Genomic DNA, 18,457 nt, shown 5'->3' on the forward strand with positions numbered 1-18,457 from the left:
CGATATCACGTATATGTAAATCTATAGTTTTAATAAAATTAGGTTAAAATAGATCCTTGGGGAATAGAAAACATATCATTTATATTAGAGTAAGTCTGTTGTGATATGGTCTCACGAATCTTTATCTGTGAAACATGCAACCCTACCGATATTCATAATAAAAAAATAATACTCTTAGCGTAAAAAGTAATATTTTTTCATGGATGACTCAAATAAGACATCTATCTTTCAAAAAACGACTCGTGACACCGTCTCATACAAGTTTTTGTTTTTATATTTTACTCCAAAAACAAAACAGCAATTGTTTAATACATTTTTCAATATTATATTTTTCCAAAAATTCATGCATTTTATTTATTTATTTATTTTACTTTACATGATTTCTTATGTCTCTATCATACATTAACATGAATATTGTTTCACGTGCTTATACCATCATTTTTTTTGGGTTTCTCCAATATTAGTAATTAGTTCATGGAGTACGAGTATTTTTGTAATTTGTTGTGGAACGTGATAATATCGACATTGAACAATATTATATAGTAGTTGACCAAGACAATATGATAAATTGTTGATAGATGTAATAATATTCTAGCGTTTACAAACCAGCCCCTCGCCTTCTCTTCCACCATTGCACTTGAATTCCTGTAAAGTCAGTTTCCGACCAACATTTTCCATTAGAACGGGAGACTTGTGAAATCTTGATACGGCACAGTTGGGGTCAAAAATACTAGAGGTCTTGTACTTGTGTGTTCCTCCCATTACAGGCATTACTGCACTGAGTTTGATTTTGCTTTCATAAGTGCTGCTATGTGTCTGTCCCAGAACACCATCGACCACGTCGCTCAGGTTGTAGAACTTGAAGGAAACTTCCAGATGTGCAAAACAATCATCATCATTTATGTCATAGCCATGCACTTTAGATTCTTGAGATGTAATTGGGACAACATGTGTTGTAATTCTTAGCTTATCGACTACTTCAATAACAACGCCATTTGTGTCGGACGTACGAGAGATGGAGAGTTCGTTCATCGTGTTATTGGAATCCCATTTGGAATCTGCGACTGTTGGGAGAGAGACTGGGTTGTCATCCACGGATATGACCAGATGGTCGGCCTTTTGGTCCCATGTAGATGTTTTCTGTGCAGCTACTAGAATTTTATGGCTATCGAACATCACGCCAATGGATTGTACCCAAGTGAAGTCTCTCTTTAAGTTAGGATTCCTTTTGCCGATGAAATGAGCATTGATGTGAAGATTGGAATCAGAGACTAAGCAGAAATCTTCATCTTTCCGGCCATGGAAATAGAAAGTGATGCCATCTCCACCAATGAATCGGGGATCTTCGCATACGGCACTAGGTACATTGCAGTCTGCGTTTGTTAAAGCACAACTAATTAAATGGATGACTTACGATCACAAAATCTAAACACAAATATATTTAGTCAAACGTTCTTGAATTATAAATTTTGCTATGATTTGAGCACAGTACGAAAACAACTTGTAAGAAAAAAAACATATACAGGTTACTACTGGGGTGACTTACTGCACACTGGCCTACAAAGAGCACAGTCCATCAAACAAGTTCGAGGACATGCTAATGGGCAAAGCAAGGGGAGGCGACACAGCGGAAAAAGTGGAGATCGGCATTTGACCAATCGTGGTAAGACGCCCGCTGTTGCATAAGCCCACACACATACAATCACTATCAATCGACCCCAGAAACCTACTTTCATTTTTTTGACAAATGAACGATCTTCCATTGCACTTGTTAACAAAGAAGATGTTTACTAACACATGTATGATCAGCAATACAACATTGGACACCTCGCCTATCCTCTTTTATAGACGAGAGGGACTTTCGATTAAATCGTTCATTCAACGCTTGTCCGAGTGTTTTACTTGTGAGATTTGAAGTGCAGGGCATGCATCATTCGTTTCTGACCATAACTCTGATTATTGCTTTTCTTCGTGTCCCTCAATTTCTTAATGAAATTTGAGGTATAATTCATGCGTACAGAGTTCAGGAATGCACATCCCTTAGGTATTAATTAATCTTCTCCAACAAACATAATCCATACGCATGACAAGCATGAATATTTTCGTTGAAACTGCAACAGAGGTATGAATTAATAAAACCTATATATGCAAGCATGCAGTTCATGTTCACGTTCGTATCTATAAAAAATTAGTTACTAAATGGAACTAATCCAACATTCTCAGATTATGACAATCATTAACAAGACATAATTAAGACTTAGAACTACTGATGATGATTGATAAACTCACCTAAATTCCTTAAAATAATTTATTTAACCAACGTTAAATGAACTGAAACCATACTGATCCGGATTCATTTTTGTATCCTAAATCACGCTCTTCTTGGGTTTTTAATACTCTCTTGATTTTTTGATGATCACTTGTTTTATATGAACGTCTAAGAGAATTATTTAAAAATAAAATGTAAAAGTAACGTTATGACATTAAAAAAATCATAAACTTTCTTAAAATTATCCAAATAACTCCAGTGATAGTCCGATATCCAAATTATTCTGTTCTATTTCATCGATATTTTTCTTTTCATTTGATTTGTTCATTTTCCTATCCATTTGTTTTAATGGCTTGGTTTTAACATACGATAGTAAAGTTTATATAAGTTAATAGAGTATTTTATAAATTATAAATAACGGGTTATTAATTATATTTGTATATATTCCTAATTCATTTTTTATTAAAAGTATTCTACCATTATTATTTTTATTATGACATTTGGATGCATGGAGGTGCGTAGATTTTTTCGCTTTAACGTTGGTTCGAATCTACGCCTTCCTTTTTGAGGGGAGAGACTTATGTCACTGAAAGAAATGTACGTAAAACAATCGATAATAAGTAATGAACTTTCTGTTCACTACAAAAACAGAAAAACTAGTATCGTGAACTTTAAAACTCCCAAACATACACATTTTTCTTATAAAATAAAAACGAGTAAGGACATATAACCCATCTTACACCAACTTTAGATTCGAGACCTCATTGTAACAAACATCTCTCTCAACTCTACAAAAAATCAATCACTCTCTAATTAAATGAAGAAGAAGATGATTATATAACTACCAATAAAAAGTTGTCGAAAGTTCAGTTTAACTCATTGTCGGTAAGGAACCAAGTAACTTCAGTTTGTTGAGCAATTAGACACTACAATCAGGGAGGAGGGAAGACTTGAAAATTTTGCGAGGGAGATGATTTGAGTTTTGGGAGTGATTGCACGTGTTTGCGGGCGAAACATGATATTACTGATAAAAACCAAAACTCAATTATTTTTATTTATCGTCTCCCTCTTAAATAAAGAAAGGTTCTTGCTTTTTCAGAACGAAAGTCCTAGCGATATACTACATAACAAAGCAGTCCACAGCAGATCACCGTTTTAAGCATATACAAATCCAACACTATTAGAGTGATAGGTTGGACTTATGAGCGCATGTCTGGTGATTCAGCCTTATCATGCATTTGATTCGGTTTTCTTAGCCAACTTCAAATTTTTATGCTGGAACTATATCCTACTTTTGTTTAGTTATTCAACCCACCCACAGTGAGTTGATTCATAAGTATACAGACCAGAGTAAATAGTTTAACATCCCTAGATTGTCTCACCCACCTTCTTTTCTTCTTGTCACTCCCTTCCTCACCTTACTTAAACAATCAAAATAAGGAAAAACGAAGACATAGCGGCAAGGGTCAAGAAAATATGCAAAAGATGGTGGCTATGTATGATAGAAATACGGCAAAGTCGGAATAAAACCCACAGAAACTATTGCCAACTGGTATCTGGTCGAACATTTCAAGAAGCCCTACTATTCGTCGAAGGGTTATTGGTAGTCGTTGAATGGTATAAAGAAGAGTTGGAAAAAACAGGAGAAAGTGGGAGGGAACTGGAAAGCATGTAGTTAGATTTGGTATCGATGATGGATTGCATAATTTACAGAACAATTAACTGAAACACAAATTTAGATAAGAAAGAATCGTTATTGCTAGTAATCTCAAAGTTTAACCTTTCACTCATACACAATAAGTATATGAAATACCATCCATATCACATCGAATTCATGACGAAATGATGATCGGATCATCCTATATTCGGAAGCATAAAACGAACATTATTACTCAATCCCTAAATCACAAAGAACCAAAGCTGATTTTAAGAGACAGAACCCAATTGCATAAATTAACACCCTAATTCAACATGCCTATAGTCTGAAGCAAAACAAAAAAACAAAAAACAAAAGCATCATTATTCAGCGACTTCTTGTACCACATTAGACGGATTCTGCAGAGGCGGTCCACCGTTAACATTTTGCTGCTTCTGAATCATTGATTTTCTTTCTAGATCTTTCCATTTGTTAATCCCCACAGTGCACAGAACTTCAAACCGAAAAACACAATAGAACTCTTCGATTAACACAAAATTGAAGCAGAAAAATGAATTTGCCAAAGATTATTGTCCGCGTACCTCCAGCTCCGACGAAGTAGAGCAGTCGAACTAGCTTCGGGCCGACCTCTTCGCCGACCGGTACAGGTATCATCTCTTAACTCCGACTCACGCTTGTTTGGTGACGAAACGGGCTTTGAGTTTTTATTTGGGCCGGTGGGTTGCTGGAAGATCCATTTATATACCCCCACAAGCATAACATCTCTAGTTTGAATATGCGAGTTTATTTATTTATTATTACTATTTTTTTTTTATCGATTATAAGCAATTATTATTATTATTGGATAGGCTGGAGGGTTTTCGCCATTGTTTGATTTCAAACTCAAGTCTCTTTTCGTGACAAAGATTTATGTTTTTGCACTACAAGTGAGCAACACATAGTTCGAATGTTTTCGTGATCATTATTTATTATTCAATATTGTAGTTTTCGAAAGAGAAATAAAATGTTGTAAACTTTTAAAATACAGAAAGTCGAACAGTAATCAATGAAAGCTATCGTGAGAAAATACAGTAAGTAAAACTGAAACAATAAAGCAAATTGAGGCATGTACAAAGTATATTCTCCTTAAAACTGATTTGTCTTTTCCAGTAAGTGTTTCGAAGATAAAGTTGAGCGACTGATTCCCATGATACAACGAGACAACCAACAATAACTTAGCGAGAAGGTACTATGTCAGCGAACTAAAAAATACCTGAATTTTATCATGAACTGGAGCAGAGTAGCAAGAGGCACGGAAGATAAGAGAGTCGAAAGTAATATATGAGTGTGAGATGTGGTTGAAAGACTCAAGGTTGTCTCTATATATACGCACCTGGGTTCCATATGGGCATCATAGATTGGCCATCCGAAAGGCCAAAGGTTTCTCAGCTGGAGCACCAACATTCAGTCATATGAAGCACCAACAGTCAGGCAGGTGGAAGGTCACATCCAGAAAATCTTGAGCGAATTTTTGAAAATAAAAATTTTAAAAATAGCAAAAGCCAAGTAAACCTTGGTGAGCAATTTTGCCTTGATCGATCTGAAATTCGACACACTCAGATTGCGTAAATTAGATCCTTGATTTGTACACCTTGTCATTCTTACACATTTACAAAAATATAACACATTTACAAAAATATAACTTAATATAAGTTTATGTATGCTAAGATTATTTTCTTATCCGAGGTATTTTTCATTTTTCATTCCAGATATATCGTTCGTTTAAAAAACACATAAGATATCTAATTTTCATTCAAAATTGGAAAAAAACCAATAGATCAAAGTACAAAGTCCCACATTATTGTCATAACTAGTTTTGTTTGCTCGTATACCCATTAAGGAGTTGATGTGATGTTTGATATTTATTAAGTTTGAAATTTTTTTATTTAATTTCCCATATTTGAATTGAGCTCAAGTCAAATATGCCAAGTGCGAATTGGGCTCAAACTCAAGTTCAAATTTTGAAACTATTCGACTTGATTCATTTGTTTGCGTCATGATTTGTTTGTGTCGTTTTTTTTAAAAAATCTCCATCTCTCCCATCTTTGAAAGGTTTTATACAATTTGATTTGTGTGTGGGTTTGATCATATTTAAATGAGCTGACTAGACCACAAAATATCTAAATATTTAAGCTTCAAATCCAGTTTGAACAATTTCAAAACAAATCAAATCCACTCCAACTTGCATTTGGTATCAAAATTTGACTTGTTTGGATAAATTTACATTTTTTATTTCACTAAAAAAAATATTACATGTTTTATTACTTTAAAGTATATAAACACAATATTAAGTCTCTCTGACATGACATCTTCTCATTGGCTGTACCACTTTCCTTGACCAATGAAAACTTTCTGTCCTAAAAACTCTTTTTTTTTTTAAAAAATTTCTGTCGCCAGGTTCTTGTATTTTTCCATCACTGAAACCCCAGATGAAATTGCTCCACAGATTCATCTTTGAGTAAAGTAATTGGAAGAATTAGACATGGGCAGAGAGGAAAATTCGATGTTGAATATCGCAATAATCCACCCTGATCTTGGAATAGGTGAATTGATAAATTCTAAATTATACATCTTTATGTTCTTGTACAATTTTTCTGTTTCTTTTACTTTTAGTGTTCAAGATTTTTGACCTTGTGGAATTGATCTATACATATTTATTGGAACTTTTATGGGCTTATGTGTCTTCGATGTTGTGAGCAAAAATGTTCGATTTTTAAGAGATTAATCGCCGCGAGAGAGATTATTTTTCGGTGTTATATTGTTGGGACCCTGTAGCATTTAGCGTACATTTGAGAGCGAGATTTATTTTTCGGTGTTTGGATTAATGATTAAGGCTTTGAAATCTCTGGCGCTTGGTGTCGAAAACCTTTTTTCTGTGTGCTGAAGTATAGAAACAAAGTAATTGTGCAATACATTTAAAAAAACACGCACACAAAATTTTGTCTTGATGGATAGCTTCAAGAAAGCCTTTTTTTTGAAAAAAATGAAACTTTGTTCAGGGAATGCATGAAAAGTGAGGGTTGACCTAGTTGGTATGAGAACGGCAGTTGTTCATTTAGATGATTTCTTTTGTAAAAAGGTTACCAAGGTTCAAGATTTATTAAAAGCAAGTGCTACTCGTGAGGTAAGAAGTCGTTATTGTATGGTTCGGTGTGCAGTTTTTTGAGGATGAAGCTCTAATATCACATTTTCATTCCTGTTTGGATGATAACTATCCTCATACTTTATTGCAATAAGAATGTGCCACGTTTATTCGGTGAATTTGTAGATATAATTACAGCCTTGACACTGCATTCTTAAGATTTATATATATATCTATGTTTTTGGATTCTAATGTAGTTTATTTATATTTTTGCATCTTTTTATGCATGAATTTTTGCTGAAGGAATTAATAAGGAATAATGGTACAAATGACTTGTATGTTTTGCGTTGATCCCATGATGATATTCCATGAATTTAAGGCTTTAAGCAAATATTGAATTTCTCAAAATTGGCAATATATCATACTGTCTTGCTGAATTTTAACTATCTGTGCTAGGTGGAGCAGAAAGATTGGTTGTCGATGCTGCTGTTGAACTCACATCTTATGGGCACAATGTTCATATTTTTACCTCACACCATGACAAAAATCGATGTTTTGAGGAGACAGTTTCTGGTGTGCTACAACTTGATTTTCCTTTCCCTTTTCCCTTTTTATCTCTTTCACTTGAAATTTGTATTCCTTTTCTAGGTAGTTCGTAACTAAATTTTTAATAGATGATAAGCATTCTGATCATGGACATTTAAAATTGAACAGGCATCTTTCCAGTAACTGTGTATGGTGCTTTCCTACCGCGCCATATCTTTTATCGTCTTCATGCAGTATGCGCATACTTGCGGTGTATTTTTGTCGCTCTATGTGTGTTTTTCATGTATCCTACATTCGACATCATCCTTGTGGATCAGGTCTCCGTTGTCGTTCCATTGATGAAGCTAAAGAAGGAATCAAAGGTTTGAAATATTTAAAACAACATTTGAATTGGATTTTATCTATGCTCGATCAAACCTATATATTTATGGAATTTTTGTTATCTAGGTTGTATTTTATTGCCATTTTCCAGATTTATTACTGGCTCAACACACGACCATTCTTAGAAGAATATATCGGAAACCTATAGATTATTTAGAAGAAATAACAACAGGTTGCGTCCAACATTGGGTTTCTACTTCAAATATTTTATGCTTCCTTCTGTGCAAACTTTGAATTTTCTTGAACTGTCTATCGATTGTAGGCATGGCGGATTTAATTCTCGTCAACAGCAAATTTACCGCATCTACCTTTGCAAAAACTTTCAAGATTCTCAATGCGAGTGGAATCATACCTGCTGTGCTCTATCCTGCTGTAAATGTGGATCAGTTCGATGAAGTCAATGCTACCAAGTAACATACACTAATTCTCGGTATCTTCTAGTTCTAGGATAAGACACGCCGTTTCCCATACCAAATTTTAATTATGTTCGTTTTTCCCATATAAATGCTCTTTGTATTATTTCAAATGATGTCTATCAACAAAATGATAGGGGAAAAAAAAGAAACAATAAATGAATACATGTACTCTCAGGGCAAGGTGGTCTTATTATACTACACACTGTTTTAGGTTGAATTTTCTATCCATCAATCGGTTTGAAAGGAAAAAGAATATAGACCTGGCTATATCCGCTTTTGCAAGGCTCTGCAATAATGAGTCCGATGTCCTTCAAGGTGGCAACAATGAAGGATTTACGTTAACTATTGCAGGTAATTTAGTTTCAAAGTAGTCAACAAAAATTTGACCATATGCATATGTTTCGGTTTATGTGTTTGCTGCTACATTTGGAAGCTAGTTTTGACAGGTTATATCAGACCTGGAGGATGTTTTTGATGACTGTATTGACAAGGATTGCCATTTTTAGAGGTCATAGCCCTATGAAACACCAAATTAAATGTCTTTCTTTCAGTAACACTTTGTATTTACCTATCTATTGCAATTGCAACAAGTTGCATTGCATGTTATTTTCTAAAGAAGACAAAATTCCTGTTGAAGAAATGTTTTAATCTAGTTTGTTAGCGTGAAAATGTGAACAGTTGTTTTGTGGTTCCATTTGATATCTAAACGTCAATAATTCCATCTTAAGAGTGCTCCTTTAGGCAGTTATATCCTTGAGTTTCTTTCTTGGCAAATGTTCTCCTCCCCCCTACTCTCTCCTTTAAGTTGTGCCGTTCTTCTTCTTTTATGCTTGGGGCAGCCTGATGCAACTATATTGAATGACAGGTGGGTTTGATAAACGCCTCAGAGAGAATGTTGAGTACCTGGAAGATTTGAAAAACTTGGCAGAAAGCAAAGGTGTGCTGGATCGAGTTCATTTCGTCACATCTTGTCCTACGTCTGAGAGAAACACCCTTCTTTCCCAATGCCTGTGCGTTCTTTACACGCCAAAGGTCTGTTACTCTCATAAATATTCACCGTCTCAACTGAATCAATCCAGCATTGTCTGATATCATATATAATTGTTGTAGGACGAACATTTTGGAATCGTTCCATTAGAAGCAATGGCAGCCCATAAGCCCGTTATAGCTTGTAACAGTGGGGGTCCAGTAGAGACAATCAAGAACGGTGTGACAGGCTTCCTCTGTGACCCTACCCCCCTAGAATTCTCTTTGGCCATGGCAAATTTTATTCAGAATCCTCAGTTGTCAGAAACAATGGGGAAAGAAGCTCGAAAGCACGTGGTGCAGTCATTCTCTACAAAGATTTTCGGCCTACATCTGAATGCATATCTAGTCGACACAGCCCGGAGAAAGAGTGAATAAGCTACATTGCACCGAAGTTGATGATCTTCAGGAGTCAACAGCGTCTTTGATAGTTATTGAAACATATCTTTTTTGTCATGAGAGTTGCTGCTTAGGTAGATAATAGGACATTTTTATTCTCTTTCGGACGAGAAGAGTTTTTGGAATACATATGGGAGAAATGTTTTAGGAAATTAAATGGCAAGTTTGATTTTGTCATGTGAAACAAAATGATAAATCTAGAAGTCGAATCATATCATAAATGTTGGACAAAAACTGTATTAAAATTTAAATATATTATCTTTCAGTTATAATTTATTATGTTAACTCCAAATTTAACACATCCTCAACCGTTCAAAAATGAACAACTGAAAGTGAAATTTATAATACACTGTCGGGTTATCCATATGTCGGGTTATCCATATGACAATCCAACACATGAAGAATAATACATACAAACATTATCGAGTGGTCTATAGGCTGTACAATATATAGCGATATACTTGAGTTTTGACAATCTTAAGATTAAGACTTGAACATTATTCAATTTTAAAAATTTGATTAATGATTATCCAACTACATATAATTTAATTAAATCGATATAGACATCTAACATAATATAACAATGAAATTAGTTTGGAAGTGATGAGAAGTTTAGTTTGAAGTCATACTCATATTAGACGACGTAAAAAAAAAGATAAATATTTTTTGGGATATGAAAACGAATCATTTTCTTCATTCACAATCAAATAAAACAATAAATTATTATCATGATACAATTTTGAAGCTAACACAATAATATTTTATGTTGAGTACATAACAATAATTATTATAGAATTGTTCATCATACGTTCACAATATATAGGTTTCACTTGCAAATTATTTCAGACGTACATTTTGGTTACCTTGTCGAATATTATTAATTTTAAAAATACTCCAATTTTTCTTTTTTTTTTGAAGATCATCACAATTTATATAAATTTTTAATGCACTTTTATACTATGCTAATTAATAGAAATACTGACATACATTAATTAAAGAAAATTTATGAGTTTTTAGTATTCTATACACAATTTAAGAATATTTTAAATTATTTATACCAATTTTCAGCTTGATTATTTAGTAGGATTAAATAATGAGTTTTCTGTTATTTTATTTTTTTTAAAAAAACTGAGAATATTATACAGGAGCCGAGCAGTCACCATGCATTCAATCAAACTATTTGCCACCGCCAAGAAACCCCTAATATAGTAGTGGATGATGCTCCAAAACCCAAAAATTCTCGAATTAAAATCTCACTTGCATAAGTTGTTTGATTAAACAAAAATCTCACAAATTTTCAAATATAAACAAATAAAGAAAAATCCATATCTACCACCAACAAGTGCAAAAAACCTAGAATGAAGACAAAATCAAACGTGTAATGTCGATGCTAGGTTTTGACACACATTTATTAATATGTCAGATTTAATTCCTATATGTCTGTTTTCTCAGCTTGAACATGCTCAATGTGCTTTATCTGATCGACGTGATTGCAGATTACTATGTTGTATATATTCTGGATTTATCCAGAACACACCAAAAATATCAGTCATGGGTTCCCATGATTTTTTTAAAAAAAAACCAAACATGAGACACGTTTAAATTGGCGGAGTCAACTACCAAGCTAGGCCGCTACATTTAATTTATTTACATAGATTTGTTTTAAAATTTTAGTTTTATCTTTGATTCATCTCTCAAGTTTGCATCATATATAGTATTTTACTTCAACTGAAGCTACTCATCCCTTTAAAAATACATGCTTTGTATACACGTACCCTAGCTAGGCATGTATTTATTAATTATATATATATACAAAATTTTCAAACTCCCAATTTAGTAAGAAAAGAAACCACCAAAAACAAAAGCAAGCAGGCATGGATGGAGAAGGAATTAGGAGTTTGGAAATTGCAGCAGACAGATACAGATCTTTCTTGCATGATGAAGCACAGAAAACCACAGAGTGGAGGCATGGCGGCCCTCCCATATATGATACTGTGAACAAGCTATTCGAAGAGGGCAGGACTAAGGTACTATGTATACACATGATGAATTACTACTTATCTACGGACACTCATGTTTGATTCAAGAACATATTATTTTGGTTTCTTTTTCCACAAAAATTTAAGATGAGATACGATCGAGGTTCTTGTCCGATCCGAAGTTACTACATGTTTTTTTGGTTACTTTTGTTTCATTTAGGAATGGGCAAAAGGATCTTTAGAAGAGGTGGTTCAGAATGCTATCAAGTCGTGGGAGATGGAGCTGTCCCACAAAACAAGAATCGGAGACTTCAAGACTATAAATCCAGACAAATTCAAGCTCCTCGTTAATGGTAAATTTCATTATTCATCATCATCCATGGAGATAAGAACCATGAAATAAAGTTAAGATTTCGTGTTGCTGGATGGAGAAGTTAATATCTTTAATTTCAGGCTGACTTGTCTGCGTTTGCATTAATTTCTTTGCTGACTTTTAGGGGAACTTACTAAATATAACTCCGACACTTCGTTCTACATGTGTACTGTCGCATACATGTACGAAAAAAATAGCGTGTACAATTTTTTTTTATATATAGATACTATTGTTATAAAAATTAAAATTTAAATTTTAAAAATAAAAAAGTCAGAATGTTAATTTATATGATTTTTAATAAGTTTGTTCAAACAGTTGAATAAATTTAAATTTTTTTAAAATATTAAATGTGTACAAAATAAATTTTGAATTTAAAAATTAATTATAGTAAAAAAAAGGGTATTTTGAGGTATGTTAAAAATGGTCTCTATCCCTTTAAAAGTAATATTTACCGTACTACGGACGAACAAATATGTCTTTTGAAAATAAGTTTGGTCTAGTTGTGTATTGAGGAAATTATTAGAAAATAAATTTCACAAAACAAAAATCTCGAAGTTATTTTTATTTTATGAATATTATAATAGGATAAAAAAAATTGACAAAAACTTGTGTGAAATGGTCTCACGGATCGTATTTTGTGAGACGAATCTCTTAGAAAAAATATTAATTTTGAGCCGATCATGTTATGAAATTTCAACTCTATAAATTGAGCTCGGTCCCTCCCCTCGTGTCTGGCGGGTCCGCCTTTCAAATTATCCTTGTTTGTTATAGTGGACAATATTTTCCAAAGAAAATGTGATTACAATATTATTTATCTATCTGTGTTAATTAACTTTGTTTCATGTAAGAAAATAGGGAAAGAGGGCCTCTCTGCCGAAGAAACACTTTAGCTGGGTAGCTACAATGCTTTGTTGAAGAGTTCAATGCCGGAAGAATTCAAGTACTACAAAGCAGATGAGGAGAGCTTCGAGTCGTCCCACGACATTTTCCGGACAGCGCTTCCCCGTGGTTTCGCCTGGGAAGTGATCACTGTGTACTCGGGGCCACCGGTGATCACTTTCAAGTTCAGGCATTGGGGTTATTTCGAAGGCCCGTTCAAAGGGCATTCTCCCACTGGTGAACTGGTCCAGTTTTTTGGAGTCGGAATACTCAAAGTAAGTTTCTACCCGCATATGATCACGTATTTGAACCTGAGCTCGATTCAAAAACTCCCAAAGCAAAATCAACTTTGAACTCGAATTCAGCTCACATGGGGATCATGAAATCTGATGTCTTTCGTGCATTGGATATTTACAGGTCGACGAGTCTCTCAGGGCAGAAGATGTAGAGATTTATTACGACCCGGCAGAGCTTTTTGCGGGGCTACTAAATGGACCGGTTCCAGGACCCAACACAGAACATGAAGAAACAGATTCATCTGCTGCTATGCATAAATGTCCCTTACACAAATAGATCCGCCCAGAGCACGTCTCTTCCTTACTGAAACTTCATCAAGCTGAATAATTTGCATCTGGTTTACTTCTCTGGTATTAGAGTGAACTTCGTGGCGAAAATCTACAACAACTATTAAATATGTCGTTCCGATGTTTATAATCTATTTCTTGAATGTGTTTTGTCAAATGGATCATGAAGCAGTGAATCTATTCAGATCGAAAGTCGCCTCATTAATTATTATTTCACACATCCTTAATCCATGACAAGTATTAGTTAAAACTTAAATACCAAAATAGGGTACTGAAAAAACCGAAAGTTGCTATTTGTACAAATACGAATCACCAAATTTCGGAGCATGAAATGACACACGGGATCTAGAGAGGGGTTGGTTTTAGTCCATAAACTTCCCTATTCAGAAAAAAAAACCAACATAAATTCAAGGACAACCATGGATCGTTTTACCCAATGAATAATTATTTGTTGCTCTTTTTTTTTTGGGACGGAAAAAAGATGATCGAGTAACCTCCAGCGTGATATTTGATGCTACGAGCAAATAATCAAGCCTTGCTGCATCTAACACAGCATGGTGTATCAACCCCGAGCTCACGATCAACAAAGATACACATGACATTGAATGATAGTCTTGCTTATCTTGAATCCTGGAAAAACTGTGAAACCAACTCGTGGATCAGTTTCCAGGAGGCCATCAGGCAACAAGAAAACCTCGTCGTTCAAGCTTTCCATGTAAACTTCAGAAAAACGACATCCCTTTTTGGCCTGAAAGATCGAGACCTTGGGATCAAAAGATAACGCCAGGTAATGTAGGAGCCAGATGTGTTTCACCATTTCACTGAACGCCAATAAGAAAGGCGTTTCTGGTATTTTAGCGGAATTAACCAAATTTCCTTGATCCATATCACCAAAAAGATGCTCTTCCATCTTCGGATTTATGAGTTTCAAGTATTTTATGCGGAAAAATGTCACAAAATTTGATCTAGGCTTCCAAGCTAAGCAATCTACCAGTTTCACAGACCTCGTCTTTATAAATCTGTCAAGATGTCTGGTGGGGCAATCTTTAAGCTCAAGCAAGGACTCTGGGGTGCAAAAATCTAGGTAGTTGAAACCATCAAACATTTCTCTACATACAAAGGACTCAAACGCAAAACTTTTATGATTCGGTGTCCAAAAGGAAATTCCCGGTTCAACTAAACTAGCTGCAGCATCCAAGTCCCACCTTGCACATTCCATCTCATTAATTAACAAACGAGTAAACGCTTGGACAGATTTTAAAGCTTGCCGAGAATAAGAGATAAAATGGCTAGGATTTAAGCTAGATGGTGGAATACTTTTTGGTATGATTGACTGTTCAACTGAGATTAGTCTCTTCTCTAGCAACTTGTTATTCTTACTGGCTTCAGCCAATTTGTGTTTGAGAAAGGTTAGCTCGGAGTCTTTAGATTTAATCTGAGACTTCAACTTCTTGCTTGAAATTTCGTAAGTTTTCAGCTGACTTGTCTGCTCCTGAATCTCAGTTAATGGCAAATTGATATCTGGGGACATCTTGTTTAACTGCTTCTTCGAGTAAGATTGCTTCAATTGAGACAAATTATTTAGCTCTGATACAACTGTTTGATCTGCAGATTGAATCCCATCAGCATCATAAGGATACTGAGCAAATTGTAACTGAGCATATGCAGCTTTGACAGAAGATATGCCAGCAAATAGCTTCGCAAGAAAAGCTTCTTTAACTACCCTGTCCTTCAGTTCCTCAAGTTCATAATTGAAGGATGTTATTAGGGAACTTTTCATCTGATCTTTCTTTATCTTTCCATGGTATTTAGTGTTGAGGATTCCATCATCAGGAGCTATTCCTGTCACAGCACGAATGTGTAAAACCTTGGCTAAAGTGTGTGACATTCGGTTCTCACTTGGGGTAACTGCAGAACGTTTAACTGAATCCATCTGAATCAAGAAATGGCGAATGACTTAACTCTTCCCGAACAAAATATACATAATGGCTTTAACATTCAAGTTAATATAACCCATGATGAAAGATAGTGCACAGATTTAACGGGCCATTAGGAAATAAAATGATTACCACTATTAAGATGCATATTACTGTGTTTCAACAAAATAGAAAGGATGTTAACTTTAAGTCTTAAGCGGACAACTAAAAGAAAATGGAAATTCTCATGATTTACCTTCAATGTAGACAAAGCAGAAAGACAAACAGAAGTTCATGGGAGGAAAAAAAACATACATAAAATTATCAATCAAAGCAAATGGCAAACTGAAATGAGATCAGATGTTTGATGTCTGATTGCTCAGTGTTCACTTACCATGAAAGATCGTTCATTTTAGTACAAGCGCTTTGCTAATATATAAAACTACAGCAAGGCCTTTATCCTACTAAATGAGTCGGCTACATGGACTTCTAACCCATTGTCCTCTCTCCTACTACATCTTTATCTATATTTAAATAAATTTTATCCTGTTTTATTGTTACTAACAAAGCCTTCTTGGGCCTCCCTCTTAGTTGGTTAATGTGTGTATCAATTTGTCATCGTTTCAGATCGCATATGTACTGGTACCGGTGTGGTACAAAGACGACCGCACTTAAAACCCAAAATGGCCACAGCTTAAAATTTGACCACCTAGCAGTTGTCCCTTAGCATCTCCAATCAAAAATGGATAAAGCCCAGGTGTAAACCGAACCAGTTCATGACAGAGGTGGACGTAGCAAAAAAAAAAAATGAGACCACACATCCCACAATAACAGTAGATAAAGAATGACGAGCCATGACTTGAAAATGATGTGAGAGCCACAGGTCTCAACATGTCATTTTGGGGGTAAAATAGGTCCCATGGGCAAAACTCAATCGAAAAATGGAATATAAATATTTAGCAACTTCAATTTATTTAAGAGGACGAACGATGATCGCCGTCTCTCAGTCCACCCTAGCCCTTTGCATCAACTAAATGCAAGCACAACTGCCAAATTAGTCTAGTTCAAAGCCGATAAAGAAAAAGGGCATAATTAGTCAAAACAAGGTAACAACCATCGATAATTGACCAGCACAATCAGGTCTTAACATTTTTCATTGGATTCCAAGGGCAGAATGTTCAAAGCCCACGGGAGTGGGAGCACACCGACCATGAATGATCCCATGAACAACCTCCTATTACATTTGCACAACATTTTTAGAACTGCAAGTTTTATTTCTCCCAGAAACAAATGTCAGGTTTGCTAGTGTAGCTCTCCCAATCATTTTTTACCATTGATCATGTGGACAACGAATACTTCACACGAGAGCCACACCACATTTAAGGAATCTCGGTGTAGGCTGTAGCGTAGAAAAAACCCCCAAGCTCAGGGCAGTAAAAAGTTACTTCAAATGCAGTAGAATATAATATACGGAGAAAATAAATGTTTGATAAGCATTTATCTCATGTCAGAGATCACCCCCACAGAAAGAAAATCTGAAGGGGCCCCCAGTGATTATCATTTCGAAGACACAGGCCACTATTCTTGACCTGCATTGAAAAGACGCAAAATGTATAAATCCATCCACGCCGCACAGAGATCCCACGGACATAAACCAAATCGCCAGAAGTATATATTTAACATTGCAAATCTCTTGACCCCACATTCACTATTCACTCCTCGAATCATGCGATAATGAACAGCATTTGATTGTAATAATATATTAAATTTCTAATCTTTTACCCTTCAGAAAACCCTCTGAGAATCGAGACGATAAGATGACGATTAAGGTTACCGTTCACAGCAGCCTGAATCCAAAGTAAGAAGCCATCTTCATCCACTAATTGCTATTATCACCTGAACCCCAGTAAGCTTAGTCCAGTATTGACAATATCATCTACACCTACATATACTAATACACAGAGAGGAAGAATGTGTGATGTGTGTATATGACTTTATGTATCGTACCCGAATACTCTAGATAGAAGAACAAATAAAGTTAGAATCTTCACGGGGTATTACATAAGTTTCAACTAAGCCAAAGAGAAAGGGACTCTGTTTGAACCTCAGAATGCAAACAAGAACCCAAAACCCCCAAGTCTTGTCTATGTAAAATCAATTGTAGTATTTTACCATTTCATGGTGTGAGGTTTTGATTAAATAATGTAATAATGGTACGACATGGGAAATAAAGAAAATCCAAAAAAGGATGCAACCGCTTAACGGGAAGTTTCCTAACAATGACTTCTTAAAATTCTATAATACTTCCAAGTTAAAGAATTAACTCCTCGTTTGGGATCAGTGAGTAAAAAGTCAGGCAACAAAAGAACAAGAAGTCTACGTACCTTTCTTATGGTTAAGATTTTTCAACTGTGATGAACTTTCTTGATAGTTTTGAAGAGAGAACATCAACTATTTAGTTCAGAAGTGGCAAGTTTCAAGGAAAAAATGGTGTCGTTTTCTTGATAGAGTACCTGTTTATGAATTATCAGACATGATTAATCTTGAGCCAAAAAAATTCTGTTGCGACTTGTGAGAGGAGGGGAAAAAGAAAACAAGACAAAATGAAAAACCCAAGGGGAAACAGTGTCGCTGCTGGGAAATTGAGAACGATATATGTAGGACACCAAATTCTTATTTATTATTGTTTGAACACTTTTGTCTTGTTGGGTACTGAGAGTCTGAAATGGTACAAGGGGAAAATAGAGTAATTGTTTGAGGGTGATTCAGTAAGTTCGCTAACGCTGTCTGAAAAGATATAAGATCTCTTAAATTAGAATCTTGTCTACTTATTTGATTGTACAATAAAGCATTTGGAGTGCCTAAATAAACAGTGTCCCACTGTTCCAGTTTGGAGAAAGTGTTTTTATAT

At 35.0% G+C, this 18,457-nt stretch overlaps 4 protein-coding genes across 8 annotated transcripts; 2 read left to right on the plus strand and 2 right to left on the minus strand.

Annotated features, from left to right (window-relative positions):
- Nucleotides 1-550: 550 nt before the first annotated feature.
- Nucleotides 551-2,417, minus strand: LOC140838493 (uncharacterized). Its single transcript, XM_073204849.1, has 2 exons — nucleotides 1,547-2,417; nucleotides 551-1,373 (listed from the first exon to the last, which is right to left on the minus strand). The coding sequence occupies exons 1-2, from the start codon at nucleotides 1,761-1,763 to the stop codon at nucleotides 592-594; spliced, it is 999 nt and encodes a 332-aa protein (XP_073060950.1). The 5' UTR covers nucleotides 1,764-2,417; the 3' UTR covers nucleotides 551-591.
- Nucleotides 2,418-6,339: 3,922 nt separating this feature from the next.
- LOC140838489 (uncharacterized) lies at nucleotides 6,340-10,029 on the plus strand. The gene is made up of 8 exons (XM_073204845.1): nucleotides 6,340-6,508; nucleotides 7,504-7,620; nucleotides 7,762-7,955; nucleotides 8,041-8,146; nucleotides 8,237-8,384; nucleotides 8,602-8,741; nucleotides 9,256-9,422; nucleotides 9,501-10,029. Exons 1-8 carry the CDS (start codon nucleotides 6,448-6,450, stop codon nucleotides 9,792-9,794), a joined length of 1,227 nt encoding a protein of 408 aa, XP_073060946.1. The 5' UTR covers nucleotides 6,340-6,447; the 3' UTR covers nucleotides 9,795-10,029.
- A 1,499-nt stretch (nucleotides 10,030-11,528) lies between these two features.
- Nucleotides 11,529-13,835, plus strand: LOC140838494 (pathogen-related protein). The gene is given in 4 exon segments (XM_073204851.1): nucleotides 11,529-11,842; nucleotides 12,015-12,147; nucleotides 13,023-13,321; nucleotides 13,464-13,835. Coding segments are annotated over 4 exon segments (741 nt in total). The 5' UTR covers nucleotides 11,529-11,689; the 3' UTR covers nucleotides 13,620-13,835.
- Nucleotides 13,836-13,932: 97 nt separating this feature from the next.
- Nucleotides 13,933-18,364, minus strand: LOC140838487 (protein GRAVITROPIC IN THE LIGHT 1-like). 5 transcript variants are annotated; one of them, XM_073204839.1, is made up of 3 exons: nucleotides 17,931-18,364; nucleotides 16,661-17,442; nucleotides 13,933-15,563 (listed from the first exon to the last, which is right to left on the minus strand). In XM_073204839.1, exons 2-3 carry the CDS (start codon nucleotides 16,694-16,696, stop codon nucleotides 14,211-14,213), a joined length of 1,389 nt encoding a protein of 462 aa, XP_073060940.1. In that variant the 5' UTR covers nucleotides 16,697-17,442; nucleotides 17,931-18,364; the 3' UTR covers nucleotides 13,933-14,210. The 5 variants fall into 5 exon arrangements, with proteins under 5 accessions (XP_073060940.1, XP_073060939.1, XP_073060942.1 ...); XM_073204838.1 differs by having other exon boundaries at nucleotides 16,661-17,562; XM_073204841.1 differs by having other exon boundaries at nucleotides 13,934-15,563; nucleotides 17,381-17,442; nucleotides 17,931-18,362.
- Nucleotides 18,365-18,457: the final 93 nt, after the last annotated feature.

Source organism: Primulina eburnea, chromosome 8 (genome assembly GCF_022965805.1).
Source record: "Primulina eburnea isolate SZY01 chromosome 8, ASM2296580v1, whole genome shotgun sequence".
NCBI classification, from domain to species: domain Eukaryota; kingdom Viridiplantae; phylum Streptophyta; class Magnoliopsida; order Lamiales; family Gesneriaceae; genus Primulina; species Primulina eburnea.